This window comes from Rattus rattus, chromosome 3, assembly GCF_011064425.1.
Source record: "Rattus rattus isolate New Zealand chromosome 3, Rrattus_CSIRO_v1, whole genome shotgun sequence".
Classification (NCBI taxonomy): domain Eukaryota; kingdom Metazoa; phylum Chordata; class Mammalia; order Rodentia; family Muridae; genus Rattus; species Rattus rattus.
In genome coordinates this window covers 52,649,258-52,667,413 of record NC_046156.1, presented here as the reverse complement: position 1 = coordinate 52,667,413, position 18,156 = coordinate 52,649,258, and the positions used below count along the sequence as shown (strand labels likewise).

Genomic DNA, 18,156 nt, shown 5'->3' with positions numbered 1-18,156 from the left:
GTGAAATAAAAATTAGCATGTTTATCCCACTTTTAAATTCGTTTAATGAGAACTCATTTACCCTCTCCCAATTTAAATTCGTAATAACGCCATAACCTTTCAGAGCTCATTATTACCCATCTTCCCAGGTCTTCCTGTTAGAGAAGTGTTCCTTCCCAAGTCCTCCTGGAGCCCCCTCGAGCTTGACACTTTGTCAGTCAGTCCGAGACATCTGATGGCCGGGCCCTTTGCACAGCCCCTTGTCAGGTGCTGCCCTTGTATCACTATTGTGGTTCCCTCTTTTGGTGATTGCATGGGGACTTCCTGTTTCACTCAGCAATGATTCTTCCCCTGTACCTTTCCTCCAAAAATCAAAGTGGACTCAGGCCCTTTCTCTGCTCTCTCCTATCCTCCAGGGGTCACTGAACTAACTAACTCCAAGCTGGTGCGTACAGTGTCTGAGCAGCTACCAGCCCAAAAGCTGGAGTCACCATGGCGGCAGGAGTTGCAGCCTGGCTGCCTTTTGCCCGGGCTGCGGCCATTGGGTGGATGCCAGTGGCCAACTGCCCCATGCCCCTAGCTCCAGCTGACAAGAACAAGCGGCAAGATGAGCTAATCGTCCTCAACGTGAGTGGACGTCGGTTCCAGACCTGGAGGACCACTCTGGAGCGCTATCCCGACACCCTGCTGGGTAGCACAGAGAAGGAGTTCTTCTTCAACGAGGACACCAAGGAGTACTTCTTTGACCGTGACCCGGAAGTGTTCCGTTGTGTGCTCAACTTCTACCGCACTGGGAAGCTGCACTACCCACGCTATGAATGCATCTCTGCCTACGACGATGAACTGGCCTTCTATGGCATCCTCCCTGAGATCATTGGCGACTGCTGCTATGAGGAGTACAAAGACCGCAAGCGGGAGAATGCTGAGCGGCTCATGGATGACAATGACTCTGAGAACAACCAGGAGTCCATGCCCTCCCTCAGCTTCCGCCAGACCATGTGGCGGGCCTTCGAGAACCCACACACCAGCACCCTGGCACTGGTCTTCTACTACGTGACAGGCTTCTTCATTGCGGTCTCGGTGATCACCAACGTGGTGGAGACGGTGCCATGCGGCACGGTGCCTGGGAGCAAGGAACTGCCGTGTGGAGAGCGCTACTCCGTGGCTTTCTTCTGCCTGGACACTGCGTGCGTCATGATCTTCACGGTGGAGTACCTCCTCCGACTCTTCGCGGCACCCAGCAGGTACCGCTTCATCCGCAGTGTGATGAGCATCATCGACGTGGTGGCCATCATGCCCTATTACATTGGCCTGGTCATGACCAACAACGAGGACGTGTCCGGGGCATTTGTCACACTCCGGGTCTTCCGCGTCTTCAGGATCTTCAAGTTCTCCCGACATTCCCAGGGCCTGCGGATCCTAGGCTACACCCTGAAGAGCTGTGCCTCAGAACTAGGCTTTCTTCTCTTCTCCCTCACCATGGCCATCATCATCTTTGCCACTGTGATGTTTTATGCTGAGAAGGGCTCCTCCGCCAGCAAGTTCACAAGCATCCCTGCGTCTTTCTGGTACACCATAGTCACCATGACGACACTGGGGTAAGTCAGCACCACTGGCCTGAATAAGGGTGGAGTTGGGTTGATTGATTACAAAACTTTAGATGGCGTATCAGGATTGAGGAGAGAATGTTTGGAGATAAAAGCCCTTCACTCAAGTCATGGGTGCCAGGAAAGCAGAATAATCAGAAAAGGAATGAGTGATTTGTTTGTGGGTGGTGACTTGCTCTGAATCGAGTTTATTGGGGGAGGCGAGGCACATGTTTTATAAAGCATGGGAAAGTAAGTCACCATGTCTGTCCTCCAGACAACCAGTTCAGTGTGCATGGTGGCATGGTGGGATGGTGGAGTGCTTCTAAGGACTGTGAAGGAAAAGAAAAAGAGCGGTGGGCAGTGGGGCAGAGGCTAGGAGAAGTCAGGTGAATGACCTACAATCTGCACGTGCAGGTTTCCTTCCATGTTCCCTCCTGTGCCTTTTCTTTGTAGTATATTCCCAAGCCGCTTTCTCTTTTGCCTCGTTTCTATTCTGCCGCCACAGACACTCGTGGATTCGGTGTCTCTGATTAGAATTTCTCTCTGTGACAATGATTTTGGGTTTTCTGCAAAGCAAGGTACTGGTTTCTTTTTTTCTCAAGAAAGAAGGAACAGTCTTGTTTTATCAGCTGGAGTCAGAGCTGGAATGACCCCAACCTACCTGTGTGTCTGTGAAATGGTCTCAATGGGTCATGTGCTCAGACAAGCAGCAGTATCATCAGAGGGAGAGACAAGTACTCAGTGAGGGCTCAGGTGACTTTCTCTTCCAGATCTCTAAGTTCTCCACTCCACTGAGGTCACAAACATACATTTATGATGCTGGGAGGTGAAGCTTTCCATCAGAGGAAGGGGCCCAGGAAGGAGATTAAAATCTTCACCCTAACAGGATTAGAGCAAATCAAGACAGCTTTATGGAAACATAGATTTCAGAGGGGTTTCCGCCTCAGCAGTCGGAAGCCATGAGACTAATGAAAAATCCCTCCACAATTCATATGCCGCGTCTAGATTTGCTTAGACAAGGAAGCGTTATATCGCTGATGGAGAATTCATGAAGCTTTTTATTTGGTCTTTGACAATTCAGTTGGTGGGATCCTGGTGATTCAATTTTTTTTTCCTGGCTGAACACCCCCTGTTGTGGTGCTATAGGTTATTCCACAGTGCTGCGTGTGTTTATTGGGAATGACTGAGCAGGTGATTGGACCTTTTAAAGTGATTGCATTTGTCATTCTGCCACAAGGGAGGAGCAGGGAGGAGAGCTAAGGGATGTCATCATCCATTTGTGAAGGCCAGGTTTGATCCAGGCATTCGCTTTAGTCTGTCTGTCTAAAGAAAGCTAGACAGCCATTCTTCCCGACCAACATGCGTACACACACATGGGAGCACACACACACACACACACACACACACACATACATATACACATACACACCACACACATGCATGCACACACACAAAGATACACACACCCCACATCATGCATACACATATACACATACACATATACCACACACACCACACACACATGCACACATATACACACACACACCCCACATCATGCATACACATGCACATGCACACCCCACACAAACCCACACGCATGCACACACACATGTACACACCCACATGCACACACATATACATACACATGTACACATACATACACACACATACACATACATACACACATGCACACCCCCCCACATACACACATGCACACACATATACACACACCCCCACATCATGCATACACGTACACACACCACACACATATACACACACAACACACACACATGCACATGCACACACATACACACACAACACACACATGTACACACACACCACATCATGCATACATGCGCACACATGCACACATACACATACACAACACATGCACACACACATGTACACGCACCCCACATCATGCATACACATGCACACATGCTTTCAGACAGCTGCTCCCCAGAGTAAGAGTGTTTAGCTCTGGGACTTTATCTTTCTTGGAGCAAATGGCAGATGTAAGCTTTTGGCACTATGGGATGTTTGGGACAATGTGACCTGAGGGCTTGGTTTCATATTTGCTCCTTCTCACTGATCCTGACTATCCTTCCTCTTCCTAAAGAAGCCCAGGTACCTTATCCCAGCACTCAGGCATGCCCCTGACATGATCCCGAGTCACCAGTGCCTTTAGTTGCCTCTTGATGGGATTGGTGACACGAAAGGGAGGAACTTGTACTGGGATAAATCGCAGGCAGATTGATGGGTGTCAGAGTTAAAATGGGATCATCCTGAAGGAGATTAATAGGAACACTACTGGCCACCTGCCCATTACTTTTTATTATTAGTATAATAGCATCTGGGTGTCTACTGTGTGTCAGCAGTGTGCTGAGCACTTTGCATATATTATCTTTAAGTCCTCTCAGCAGCCTTGCAAGGTAGGAAAAGCTCCTTAAAGGTACAGAAGGTGAGGCTCAGAGGGGTTCAGTAAATTTCCCATAGTCACAGAGCGGATTTTCAGATGCCAGTTATGTGTCTTCTATGTCCTTTCTCCTTTCACTGTGTCCTACGGTTCCCACTCCATCATGACCTCTAGTAGAAAGCAATCGGGCCCCTTGGGCTTATTTTTACTTATTATTGCTTTTTTAAAGATAGTCTCAGGATGCGTGATATTCTACTCTAGTCAAATTACTAGTTAGACAAGCACTAGCTTGCTGAATATTATATGCCAGGCCCTGTCCTGGGCACAGAGACTGGACACACCCTACATTTCCTTCTGCACAGGTCAGAAGACATCATTAGAGACCAATGGCTGCCCTCATAGATAAGCTTGGGGTTTTGCTACTGTTTTTACTGTGGGGTAGAGGGTGGTTTCTTTGTCTATAGAGGCAGGTGCGAGTCCAACATCGCGGTGGACAGTGCTGGCTTCATACTTGCTTTCTTGGAGTAGTTCAGGGAGCAGGCAGACTACAGGACAAGGTAAGTGAGAAGGAAAAGCATCTGCCTGCACTAGAGGTAGCTGTGGCTCCCCTCCAGGTCCTGGACCGCCTCACTCCACTCCCCAGTGACAAACAGATTCACCTCCCCATCCACAATACTCTGAAATATCTAGCTTCTGAGGAGTGAACTAAATGAGCTAGAAGAGAAACTTTTAGTTCTATCTTCCTGCAGTTCAGACCGATTACGAGAAAGCAGCTCTTTTTCTTCTTTCCACCTTGTCTGATTGTGCTAGATCAAGCTACTTTGACTTTGACCTGAGCTGGCAGTTGGCACCATTACCAGGCTCTTTTGTTTGGCTATACATAGCAGGTGCTTGGCAAAATGCTTTCTAATGGAGGGGTCAGTGTAAATGGGACACCTTCCCCATTTGGTTGGTTGGATATCATTCTCGGTCTCTCCCAGATCTAACTGTCCTTTCTTGAGTTTAAATTTAAGATTTGAACCGGCAGCCACTCCAGTCCTGGATGCTGTCTCAGCTCTGCTGTTCCAGGAGAGAGGAGAGCGGACCGTACTTGGTTCCTGATCTGTCCACTGAGATGCTTGCTTTACAGGACCACACTTACGTTCTTGCCCTTACTAGGGGACTCTCTGGCTCAATCCTGGAAACTTTCCCTTTCTCCTGGCTGATTCCTGTTCAAACCACATTCACTGGCCAGTTTTAGCCCGGTTCCACCATTGCAGGAAGTTCATCTTTTTCTTAATCTATGTTGACTTTGAACCCATGTGACTATGACAGACCAAGTCTGCACCTGTCCAATTGCTTCTAGCAACTCCCAGGTGTCTGTGGCCCTTCCCTGCCCGACTCCTTCCCAAGCTCCCATTTCTAATCAACAGCGCGGCTTCAGCTCCTTCTCAGAGCAGTAGTAAGCAAGGTGCTCAGAGCCAATGTAAGTGAAGGTGTTTGCTCTGCCGGGCTCTGGTTGCTTTCCCACTACCTCACTCGTGTGTTGGTAGATGTTCTCCAGGGAAGGCTCTCCTGAAGCCAATTATCACCATTTATTTAATATTTCAAAATACTTTAAGCACACAAGAATAACTGACAGCCCAAATTATCACCCAGGCTTGAAGATGTCTTTCCTCAGCAGGCTCCTGTGCTGGTAGGAAAGACCCCTGAGCTGTGCCTAGGCTTCCCTTGTGCTCCCTTGACAGTTGAGCTCCCAAATGCACCATTCAAAGATTAATTTCTGTGTTCATAATTGATGCTATAAATAAAACAAATCCCCAATTATCTCAGTTAACAAAGGAAAGGGATTACGTGGAACTCCCAATATTAAATAAGAAAGATAACTAGTTTGGGAATGTATTGTATGAGGTAAGTTTTGTCAAAGCAAATTTCCCTTCTTAATTTTGCTTGGCTTTGATTAGCATTATGGTGGATCTGGACTGGCTGAGCAAGACCTTGGGGCAACTCAGGTGAAGAAACAGGGAAGCAAGAATTTGGGAGGCTTTGGGTGTGTGTCCACAGAGTCTGTGGTGGTTTGGGGAGCAGCTTCAGGCCTGGATGGACTGGACAGCTCTTGAACATCTTAAGCGGGTGGGGAAGTTGGGTTTGGGAAAGGTCAGGGAAGGTATAGAGCAGCCTCTGTTCCACACACAGTGACTCACTTACATAATTGTCATCAGCAGCCTGTCTGTCACCTTGTGCTCTGAGATGAGAGCATTTTTGACAGTGTCCAAAAATCACTTTAACAAAAGCAGAATGGATTTTTTTCTTTTACTTCTTCCAAGCATGAAGCAGTCTGCAGGTGATTTGCATTTCCCTTAAAAACCTAATCCTGAAGGGAGTCTGTCTGAGGTTCCAGGAGGCAGGAAGACTTGGCTTGGAAGTAGAGAGAAGAACACCAAAGGTTGAGCTTCTCGATCAGGCTCCCCTGGTGCCAGATATGAAGCTTGTCTGAGATGTGGTTTTATTACTTCTTCAGTTTTCAATATTCTGTCTATACTTTTACAGGGATCACCAATACCTCAGTCTAGATACTGGCTGACAAAGTTATCTATGTGAGGTAGACCCTTGCCCACAGGCCTGCTCCGTATTCTGCTTCCTGAGAACGAATGACCTGCAGGTCTTTTCTTTGTTAGCATTTCTTAACTGACAGTTTCCTGGTGCTGGAATTCCCAAAAGAGGATGCAAATTTACATCTCAACAAAGGCTCTTCCTTTCCTTCAATGTTTGTGAGTGCCTACTGTGTACCAGAGGGCATTGCGGACTCTCAGAATACACAAGCACTATAATTTCATAACAGTGCGATGTGAATCTGCAAGAAGAACCAAACATTTCCCTTCCTCAGAATGTGAACAGTCATCTTCCCAACGTGAGCCTCCACCGTCTTCTCCAAGAGTCTTCCTGGAAGTGAGCAGACAGGGAGGAAAAACACTCGAGGCTTCAGCCTTAGGAAGGCTGGGACTTCTTGCAAGGAATGTTTGCTGTGAGCCTTTGCATAGTATCAGGCTACTTGACATGGTCATCTTGAGACATTCCAGGGCTGGGGAGAGACATAAAGAGAACCATAAGTTCCCACCCACCATGCCTCTCTTCATTCAGCTGTTCTCCAATATTCCCCAAATATCAAGTTCTAGGCACTACGATTCTTGCATTCTGATAGAAAGGACAATCAGTAAATAGATAAATAAACACACTATTAGGATACATGGGAGAATAAAACACATCATAATGCATAGGGAGTGCTGGGTTTTTCTCTAACAACCAGGTCCCCTGGAAACAGTCCCCAGGGACTTCCTATTCAGAGCCAAGGTGGCACGGTTGTCAGAAGCTTGAGTTGATTCTCCCATTAACTTTCTGATCTCCTGCCACTCCTTGAGAGATTCCATTAGGAATTCCCTTGCTATTCCAAGAATACCATATTAAGGACCCTCTTACCGGATGATTTTTTTTTCCTGTTTTTCTCTACTCCGTCCATATTCTGATAGGTGAGTTCAGCATCTGAGAGGCCCTTCTTGATCCCTTAACATAAGATAACATGGCAATGGTAGTGACATCATGGGTGAGAGCAGAGATTGGCTCTTTAGAGGTAGAGAGAAGGCTGGGACAGTAGCTCAGTGCCTGCTGTGCAAGCATGGGGACTTCAGGTGAGATCCCCAGAAACTACTTGAAAGCCAGGCACAGTGGCAAAACTATACTCCAGCATAGGAGTGAGAGTGTGAAGACAGGTGAGTCCCTGCACCTCATCTGCCAGTCAGTATAGCTGGGTTGAAGTGCTTCAGGGGAGAAACTCTGTCTTAAAAGTTAAAAGTGAAGAGAGATAAAGAAAAGACACCCAAAGTTGACCTTTGGCCTCTATACACATGTGTTGGGGGATATCTTCTGCTTGTATGTACTAACAAGTGGAACACACACACACACACACACACACACACACACACACACACACACACTTTAAAAGTAGAAAAACCAGGAAGCTTTCTCAGGAAGTATTCACTGGCCTTTCTCCCAGTAAGCCAGCTAAAAGTTCATGGCAGGGGATTAGCCATGATGACCTTCTACACCCTTGGGAGAAACATTTGGCAAGAGGCTTGACTCCAAAACCCAGGGCAGCAGCTAGGACATCGGCAGGGAACCAGCAAGCCCAGACAACCAAGTTGTAGCCGCAGCATCGGAGAGAGGAGTAGCTGGCAGCAGGGCGGGAGAGCTGGATGGGACTTTCCCTTTTTCCTTACCCAGGCAATAGCTACGGATATGCTTGCCACGTGCTCAGCATCGTGAGGGCCCAGTCCTGGCTCTGACACAGAGACCACTCCGAGACTGTGGTTTCTGCTTCAACATAGGGTTAACCCAGGGCTTCTGCAAAAATGGTTAACTCACATGGGTGGCACTGGGAGCAGCTCAGGTGTCTCGCTCTGGGAGCCTCGTGATGCCTTTGCTTTCTGATCTGGCAGTTTGGATCACTGCAATTTTTGAAAAAGGATTTCCACGCTGGTATTCATTTCCCAGTTCCCTTCCGGAACGTCTGGAAATCAATCTCAAGCTCTCTCTGCTCCACTCTGTTTGTGGTGCTTTCTTTAAACACACTGGTAAACACAAACATGATTCTTCCTGAGGAACCACAATTATTCTGCCTCGAAATACTGTAAACAAAAAAACAGAGGGCCCTCCCTCTCCTCAGCCAGGAACGAGCCCCCTCAGCTGCGCTTGAATGTGTTCGGTTCTTCCAACCAGGAAGGAGTGCTAGTCCTAGGCCATGTAAAACTCTGAACCACACTCCACAAAGGCTGGGAGTTCTGAGCCAAGGACTGGAGCAGGGCCCTTCCACCATCCTTGGGCTCAAGAGCCTTCGTACAACCTGCTGTGTCTGGGAAGCTGACCCTGGAACACTCATTTGTAGAGATTCTGCTTTTGGTGATGTTCAAGTCAGCAGTTCTCTTCTGGAAAGTAGGAAGTCAGCCCTCAGAAATCGTCTTTGGAAAGAGTGTGTAATATTGACCTCCGACCAACGTCTAAGAAAAATTTGTTTGTTTTGAGAAAGGAGTTACTCCTGTGTTTGGGGGCATCCCCTGGACAGGCTTTGTGCTGAGTTTGGCTTCTTATTTGCCCATCTTGTTTTCCTCAGAACACGCCAGCCCCATGCAAATGCTAGGTATGTGGGAAGGTAGGACTGGAGGGGAAGAGAGCCCAGCCTTGGCTGACCATGACTGGGTGGAAGAAGATTACATTTGGCTTACGTAATTACATTCTGGGTGCCAGGACTTGAATGAGTGTCATTAAAGTGAATCAGAAATATCATTTTAATATAAGTGCCACCTCACACACAAGCTGGTTGATGGAGAGATGGATGAGGCCGGAGACGCCTCCTTTGTAGCGCGATGCTGTAAAATCCCATCACCTTCATTATTTCCCACCAAGGCAACGCATCAGAATACCCATGAGTGGCGGAACAGCTTGAATTTAATATACAGAAAGTCCAATCAAACAATAAATGGATGGAACTATATAAAGAACCCATTTTCTGGGAGGCTGGCTCCATTCTCTGGGATTCAGCTTCCCTGACACATGAAATGTGCATCAATTTTCACCAACTAATGCAGCTGCCGAATCGCCACATGCGGTATTTGTTTGCTTCAGAAATGGCAAAGGGGACCTTTCCCTCCTAAGTTAACTGGCTATCAATGCAAAGTTGCAAATCTCATTCTCTTTGATTTGCATCCAGTGGCTCCCAGTGGCCCAGCAAGGTACCTTGCAGTGCCAACTAAAGCGGAAGCATGCCCCCTTCCCCACCCCATCCCGGATCTCGTCGCTCTCAGGGGCACTTCATCATCTTGGAACCAGGGTGAGCATTGTGGGAGCTGGGAGTCTTTACTCTCGGCAGTCATCGTAGAGACATCTTGGGATGTCTGCCACACTCTGAATGTCTGTGACATTATCAGGATGGTTCATCGTCCTTCCTTTGAGGTTGTATGGAGCAAACGTTTCGTTCTCCATTGGGTTCCTCCCATCAGCATAGCTCTGCACATTGTCTTCCACCCCGTCTCCCAGCCAGTTAAGGAGATATTATAAACATAAATATCAATAGATCAGTCAAACAGAAGAAGAAAAAACACTAGCTGCTCAAAAATCATACAATACTGCCCAGGGCTGATAGAAAATAATGGTTTTTTTTTTCCCCTTTCTGATATGGGATCCTTTGCAGTTATTTTTCCAATGACATGAGTAGCAGAGTTAACCCTAATTAAAGGCTTATAGACTTTTAAGAAGCATTAGTTAACTTTTACTTCTCTCTGGATATATGTACTTTAGCAGTGGGGAGAAGTTTAAAGTAACCAGCATTGGAACCATAGATAGCATAAGTTTCATTTGCTTCAGTAACTATTAAACATCCTGTTTGCAAGGTGAAGTACAAGGCAATGATGGAGATATAAAAACAAATAAGAGGGCCGGGTATGGAGCTCGGAGGTCCAATGCTTGCCTAGTATATGCAAGGTCCATGGTTCATTCACCAGTACTGTTATAATGAGTCAGACTGGGGAACAAGAGTCGGGGGAGGGATATCCTGAGAAGTTTGTGGTATAGCAAGGGATGTATGTTCACAGGCATGTACAAGAAAGAAAGGGCCATGTTCTGAGACGATCAGAAGGGTGTATTGCAGAATAAGTATTCAATATCTTCTGATGAATGATTGGCCCCACAGAGGAGGTGGGTGGCATTTAGGCAGACCAATGGCGAGTAGGGTTTTAAGAAGTGGGAATGGGAAACACAAGGAACTCATGACAGGGCATGATGCTTCGGAAGCTTGCCTCCTGTTGGCTGGGGTTTAGGATATAAGAACAGGAACATGGCTTATAATAGGTAGGCACAAAGCGTTTGCCAGGGACTCAGAGGACCCAAAATAGGAGGACAAGGAGCTCAGTTGGTAGGCATCAGGAGCCATGAAAGATGTTCTGGGTGCATCCATGAGGAAGATTCGCTTGGCAGCTGGCTCTTGGATGGGTGTTAGAAGATCTTTTGGATGCAATACAGTCATTCATAGACTGACGATGTAAGAAGTGAGGACGTTCTGAATCCAGATAGCTACAGCAGAACAAGAGAGGACTTGAATGGAGACAGCCAGGAGCGGTCTGAAGGAACTTTGGAATATAAGAGTGACTAATGAGAAGCATGAAGCTGCAGATTCTAGAGAAAGAACAGGTTGATGGGGGCTCAAGAGAGAGGGACCATGACCTTGACTTTGAATCTGTGAAATTTGCTGATAACCCCAGAAAATGGCTCTGGGGCTCCTCCGGGAGAACAAGGCTAAGTGAGAAAATTGGTAGAGACTCTTGAAGGCAGGGTGTGAGGAAGGAACTTTCAGGAATTCTTGGCCTGTGTCTTACTTGAGTGCACAGCCCTGATAGGTACATTGGTACCATTTGCAAATAACTTTACTAAAGCCTCTCTCTTATCTGTCTCCTTGGCCTATAGAACTTCACTTTCATACTGTGTCTCTGCTATAACTAAGAGGGGAGATTGATCCTCTGAGTAAAACATGGTTTTATTTTTAGTGTCCTATAATGGTAAATAAATAACAGCACCCACCAGGGGACAATTTCTGTTCATGGGTTTTGCAATAGAAAGTAAATAAATATGCCCTTATGTGAGCATGTGGATAGGAGGGGAGATCGAAATCGTCACTGACAGACCTAGAGCCATCTCTGCCTGGCGCAGGGTGATGCTGAGAGAGCTACAGTCTTGCCAGCCTTTTGCAGTGTCAGACCCTGGGGCAGCATTTCAGGAACTTGAGACATTTCTTCTCCCACTTGCTCTCTTCTCCCCCCCTGAGGGAAGTATGTTAGCTGCACCTGTTGAATCACTGGACCTGTCCTTTGACAGGCTCCCCGCCTCTCATTTGGGTCTTTGGGAAGCAACTAGGGAAAATGATGCTTTCATAATTCAGTAAATGCACCTCACAGCGAAGAAGACACAACTCAAGTTCATATTCAGACCTTCAAAGAGAGAGAAGGGAAGCTCCAACCCCTATGAGGTGGGTATTTGATCCCATTCTGCACATGGGAAGGCCATGACACTGTGCCCAAGCTCCCACACTGCAGTCACACTGAGGTTTTCTGAGTCCATTGGGGTTCACTGGGCCTCCTAACGAGCCTCGCTCCAATAAAAGATGTCTGTGCTCACAGAGCTGTATTGCAGGCCTCGGTAAGGAAAGAGGAAGGGGACAGTGGAAGTGGCATGTTAATGCTGGTTCCACGGAGGTTATGGCATTTCAGCTAGACCTTGAAGACCCTAGTAGAAAAACTAAATGCATTAATTGGCCATTTATATAACAGGTACAGTGAGAATGTGCATCACACTAGAGCTGTGGGTCTCAGCCTGTGGGTCATGACCCCTCTGTTGGGGGGCATACATCAGACATCCTGCATAACAGATATTTCCATTACAATTCATAACAGTAACCAAATTGCAGTTATAAAGTAGCAATACAAATAATTTTAGGGTTGGGGTCAGCACAACATGAGGAACCGTACTAAAGGGTCGAGGCATTAGGGAGGTTGAGAACCACTGTACTAGGAAGAGAAGTTGTGGACGGAACAGAAAAGTTCTTGGAGTGGACACCCTGGTAGGACCTGACAATAAACAAATAGATAAGAATGAAAGATGAGAATGGAATGTTGACTTAAAAGACACACAGGGATGAAGTTGGGAAATGAAAGGAAGGGGAGCCTGCTGTGTAGGAAAGTCTAGGGGGTCACAGGACAGAAGGACAGAGGGACAGCAGCTGCTCCCAGTTTCCTTCGTGACAGCGCCCCTAGCAGGTGGTTAGGAGTCCGAGAGAGGCTATGCCCAGGCCACAGCGATGACTTAAGAGCTGTGATTGAGCCTCTTTAGGGCTGTAATTCAGCAGTGGAGAAGTGAGTGTTTGCCATCTGTTCTGAAGACGGACGGAAGAGTGGAAATAGGCTCACCCTGACCGTGAGAGACCACTGCCATCCATTACCCTTCACAGCAGTAGCTGAGGATGCTTGGCTTCAACAATGACCGAGGCATGAGCTTAATACAGGTTCTTTAGACCGGCTTATCCTCCCAACCACCTTAGAAAGGAGATTTTTTGCTATTGCATCTGGTTTGTAGTTAAGTCTTGAGGCCTACTCAAGACTGACTTCTTGTCTGTGGAGAGGCTGGGTTTCCCAGAGAATTGGTCTGTGTAGCATCCACTCTTCCCTACTCACCCATCAGCCTCTTGAGTCCAAAGGAAACTGGAGGATGTTTCCTCAGAAAAAGGAAAAAATAACCTTCCTGGCTGTGTCTCATGCAAGAGAGAAAGACACAATGGCCTACCTCACTAATACTGCAGGGTTCGTATACAAACGTTCTGAGAGGAATGGATGAACACAGAACGTAAGGAAGAAAATGTCCGAGGGCAGAGAGACCAAGCCAGCCAGCACAGGCAAGTGGAAGCTGGGCTTGTCTGGGCATGTGGAGAAATGGACACTGGTGACAGGCAGGCAGGGAGGTTACCAATAGGCAAAGCACGGCTGATGAAAAGGGGGAGCAACACAGGCAGAGGTGGGAACTCCACTGCATTGCAAACTCTCCCTTGCCAAGGAAATACGCATACTACATAAATATCTTTTATAATAACTTTTGCAAGTCTCAAACTATTTCCTTGCCTGGAGAATTTCTGGTCCCAAGTGGCCTTGTTTGGTGGCATCCCTATAACCATTCCAGAGGCCTTTGGCTACTTCTTGTCCTAGCTGGCCCCTCTCAGCACCCTAAAGGAATCACAACTCAGCCCAATTCAGAGTTGAGGGACACTGGCCTGCTAGAGAAGAGGGCTGTGTTCTTCTGCTGGCCTTAGGCCTCCTGTACCTGGATGTCCTCACCCTTAGCAACTGACCCTTTGTCATGGATCTGTGACTACTTTTACTTCCACAAAGGTGGGGATGGGGAGTAGAGCAGTCACCTAGGGGTTTTAACCCCTGAACTGTCATGGCCAATGCTGGTTCCTCCTTGAAGAGCCCTGGTGCCAGGTGTGACAGTTTGTATGTGCTTGGCCCAAGGAGTGGCACTGTTAAATGGTGTGGCCTTCCTTGTTGGAGTAGGTGTGTCACTGTGGGTGTGGGCTGTAAGACCCTCATCCTAGGTGCCTGGAAGTCAGTATTCTGCTAGCAGCCTTCAGATGAAGATGTAGAACTCTCAGCTCCTCCTGTACTTGTGTCTGCCTGGATGCTGCCATGTTCCCACCTTGATACTGGACGGAACCTCTGAATCTGTAAGCCAGTCCCAATTAAATGTTGTCCTTTATAAGACTTGCGTTGGTCATGGTGTCTGTTCACAGCAGCGAAACCCTAACTAAGACAACAGGTATGGACGGTTTTAGGTTTTAGCAGTGTGGCTATGGGACTGTGCTGCCTCTTTGGTGCCATTCTTGCATGGGAGAGATGGGAAAGGACAGTATACAGTGTACAGTATACAGTATACAGTGTACAGTATATGATCGGAGGCTGTTTGTGCATTCCCTTCTTCCTCAGCCCCTCTCTCCTGCCTGCAAACACTTCTGGAAGTTCTCCCAAGATTTCTGCACCAGAAAATGTCTTCAGAGTCATATCTACCTTGACTCCAGACTCCAGCCCCATATCCTCTTTCAACAGGAATGTTTCAAGCAGGCAAGAGGCGTTGTGTCTGTTAACAAAACATTCTCCTGCAGCTGTACTGCCACCCTCAGAGGATGGGCAGAGCTTGGGGAGAGCTTAGGAAACTCCATGCCCCTCCCTGTTCCCCACCCCTACACCATGCCTGACTTCCGAATATCTCCATGTAAAGGCAACTTCTCATCTGAGGAGGAAAGGCTATGGAGTCCACACTCAGAGTGTAGTACTTTATGCCTGAACTGGCTTATGTGGGTTGGCCAAGTCCTAAAGCAAGGGTGGGGCTCTGGGGAACCATGGAAAGATCACCAGATCGGAAACCAGTGGAAGTGATGGTAGGACTAGCTTTGGATACTATGAGATCTTGGGAAGGTTATCTCTCCTCTTTGGTTGTTAATGTCTTCTTCTAAATGGTGAGAGGGATGTATTTGGTGACTTCCCTGTTCCTAGACAGCTACTAAAGCCCTGAGTCCTTTCTGCTTCCAAGGAAAACAGGTCATTAGCCTAGTAACCTGAGTTATCAACGCCAGAAGAACTGGCCTTTAAATGGTCAGACACTTGGCAACCTTCCCATTTCTATTTCTTCTTCTCTAAAAAAGACAGAAGTTAAGAATCCTTGACCAAAGTTCCCCGTAAGAAGCGCAAGTCCATAGGGAGGCCTGACAGGCCCTGCTTGGGAATCCCCTTCCTAGGGATCCTTCAGGAGCCTGGGGGTAAGAAGTAGGCTGTAGTTGAGGTCAATGTCTGCTGAAGCCCCAGGGTGGAAGCCATGCTGGAAAAAGCAAGGAGTTGTTGATTCGGTTCTCTGGGATCATCAGTATGGTCAGGAGAATGGCATCAGGCATCAACCTTGGGGGCGAGGATCTTTAATGGGTCTAGTTCACAGTCTCTCTTCAGTGCTGGCCTCACCCACTCCAGCAGAGGGCATCTGGTCTACCTACATGACTCTGGGGGAGGGGGAGATACCCCTGTTTGCTATGGTCCATTTCTTAGTTGGCAGAAGTCTGAGAGGAGTCAGTGATCACAGGGCTCTACATACAGAACCCGTTCTCCTCATTTAATCAGTGGTTTTGAGGAACCAGAAGGCTTTTTTAGAAAATAGTTTTGGAAGGCAGGGAGAATTATGGTCGCAGAAACCACTTGGAGACTCAGATATCTGTCCTGGGATGGACAGTGTGACTGGGTTCCAGTAGAGTGTGTGTGTGTAAGCTTCTAGGGTGAGCCACCACCCAGGCTCCTTGCTAAACCCGTGAGATAACAGACAAGAACATATGCAATATGGCTGGCTGACTTCTGGGGGGTGGCTGGACCCCCCCATACTTTTCCACTACTCACCTCATGGGCACCTCTATCTTTTCCATGCCCCGCCTTCCTCACCAACTTATTTTTCTTATACTGTTGTCATCATTGTCTGCAAATGGCCCTTCCTTTTTCCACTTCCCTTATTTATTACATGAGATCCCCACAGACTCTATAGGATGCAACCCTACACATCTGTAGTGTAAGCAGCATGACTTACCTTACTTTAAGTTATTTGAATGAAACCAACCGTTAAATGATTAGAGAGGACCGGGGAGATGGTAAGCTTGCAGGCTCCCTTGGGGCTGTGAGCTTCCCATTGACTTTCTTTCCAATGCAGGGAGACGATGAGAAACAAGAGGTGGCTAAGGTGGTTACAGTGAAGTAGAGCCATGTAGAAATGGCAAAGGTATCACATCTAGGGAATCTCTCTCTCTCTCTCTCTCTCTCTCTCTCTCTCTCTCTCTCTCTCTCTCTCTCTCTCTCTCTCTAGACTCTCTCTGTCTGTCTCTTCTAGACCCAAAGGCCTGAATTAAACAGCCATGCTTTCAAGCAGCTCTGGGCTCCTCAGCATGAGAGACTCTGGTCTTAGACTCCAGCAACAAGTAGACACTCTCCCCATCCCCACTCCCCCCTCCCCCCCCCCCCCAGCACATATAAGGAGCTCAATGGATGGCCTCGGTTCATCAAAGCCACATTGTGGCCCTGTGTTTCTCTCCAAGTGGAGTGAGAAGCACCAGCAATGGCCTGAGAAACACACTGGGCATAAAAACTTTAAGCTGAGTAAGACTAGAGAGTGAGCCCAGGTACAAGGGTTGTACATTTCAAAGCATGAAGTAAAGGAGGAGCTGCCAATTCTATCTGGATGAGGCCAAGGAATCATCAGGTTTTTGTGAGAAATCACAAAGAGACAGAACTGGTATGAGCCTGTAAGTCCTGCTAGAAAGATGGTTTGCAGAGCTGAGAAGGAACTCCAGGGAGAAAGCGAAAACTGGAGGGGAGAGAGAAATGGCTACGGTGCTCTTAGGGGAGGGCATATAGAGATGCATGAGTGTGTTGCTAGGTGTGGTGGTGCACACCTTTAAACCCAGCACTCAGACAGAGGCAGGAGGGCCTCTTAAATTCAAGGCCAGCCTGGTCTACAGAGTGAGTTCTAGGACAGTCAGAGCTACACAGAGTAACCCTACTTCAAAAGGAAAAGAAGAAAGAGAAAGAAAGGAAAAAAAGAAAAGAAAAAGGGAAAGAGAAAAGAAAAAAGGAAAAAGAAAAGTGTGTGTTTGTGTGCACGGGCGAATGAGAAGGTCTCCCTGCTGTGAGGGTGGCAGGTGAGGCAGGGAAGATTCTCTGGTAACCTGGACTATCATCAAAAATGGACGTTGTTTTCTTTTTGCCATCGGGAGTCCTTTTGTTTTGTGGGGAGAGAAGGGAGAGGGGGAGGGACAGAAGGGAGAGGGGAGAGGGGACAGAAGGGAGAGGGGAGAGAGATTTCCTTAGATGAAATGGTCCACAGATGAATGGACCCCTCCCCTACCTCCTTTTCTCAAAGAGTTGCTCTGGGCCTGGAGAACCTAGAGAAAATTGCCAAGTGACTCTTCCTTGAATTTTTAGTCTTGTTTATGAAAAGAAAAGTGTTAGGGGTGAGTAAGGAGGAGCAACAGAGCCTCCAGCTGCGGCTGAACTCCATTATGTTGTCGCCCAGATCCTTTAATCAACAGACATTTCTGACATGTTGTCCATGTGTTCTGACCTTATACAATGATGAGCACCTATCAACTCTGGTTACCAGTCACAGAAAATGACCAAAATGACCTGGAAAAAAACCCATAAAGTTGGCTGTGGAAGGAAGTGAAATGCAAAGCAAGAAACTAGCCGGCCCCCCAACACCCCAATACCACAGGAATCCTTTCTCCCGTTTCCAGCCTATTCTGGTGTCTCCTGCTTAGTAACATCAAGGATGTTGAAAATATCACTTTAATTCTGCTTAAAACCAAAAACATACAAACAAACAAACCCATCCCAGGGGACCCCCCCTTCAATTGTGTCACTTTCCTAACTGAGCTTTAATGGCATTTCCTCATAGAACTGAGTTTTCCAGTATGGTTATAGGAATTACCTGTTACGCTGGGGCCATCCAAACCTGGGGCAGAGGGCGTTGTTAAGAGCTCTGTTTCCAACCCTCATAGCCACCTTGGAAGCTGAGGGGTCC

At 47.4% G+C, this 18,156-nt stretch overlaps 1 protein-coding gene across 2 annotated transcripts in view; it reads left to right on the top strand.

Moving 5' to 3' along the window:
- The window catches only part of Kcnd3 (potassium voltage-gated channel subfamily D member 3), a 215,700-nt gene that overhangs the window by 6,447 nt on the left and 191,097 nt on the right, over positions 1-18,156 (top strand). For both annotated transcript variants that reach the window (XM_032897565.1, XM_032897566.1), the window contains exon 2: positions 396-1,577. In XM_032897565.1, the coding sequence (XP_032753456.1) occupies positions 472-1,577 (1,106 nt within the window). In that variant the 5' untranslated portion in view covers positions 396-471. The remainder of the gene's footprint in view (positions 1-395; positions 1,578-18,156) is intronic.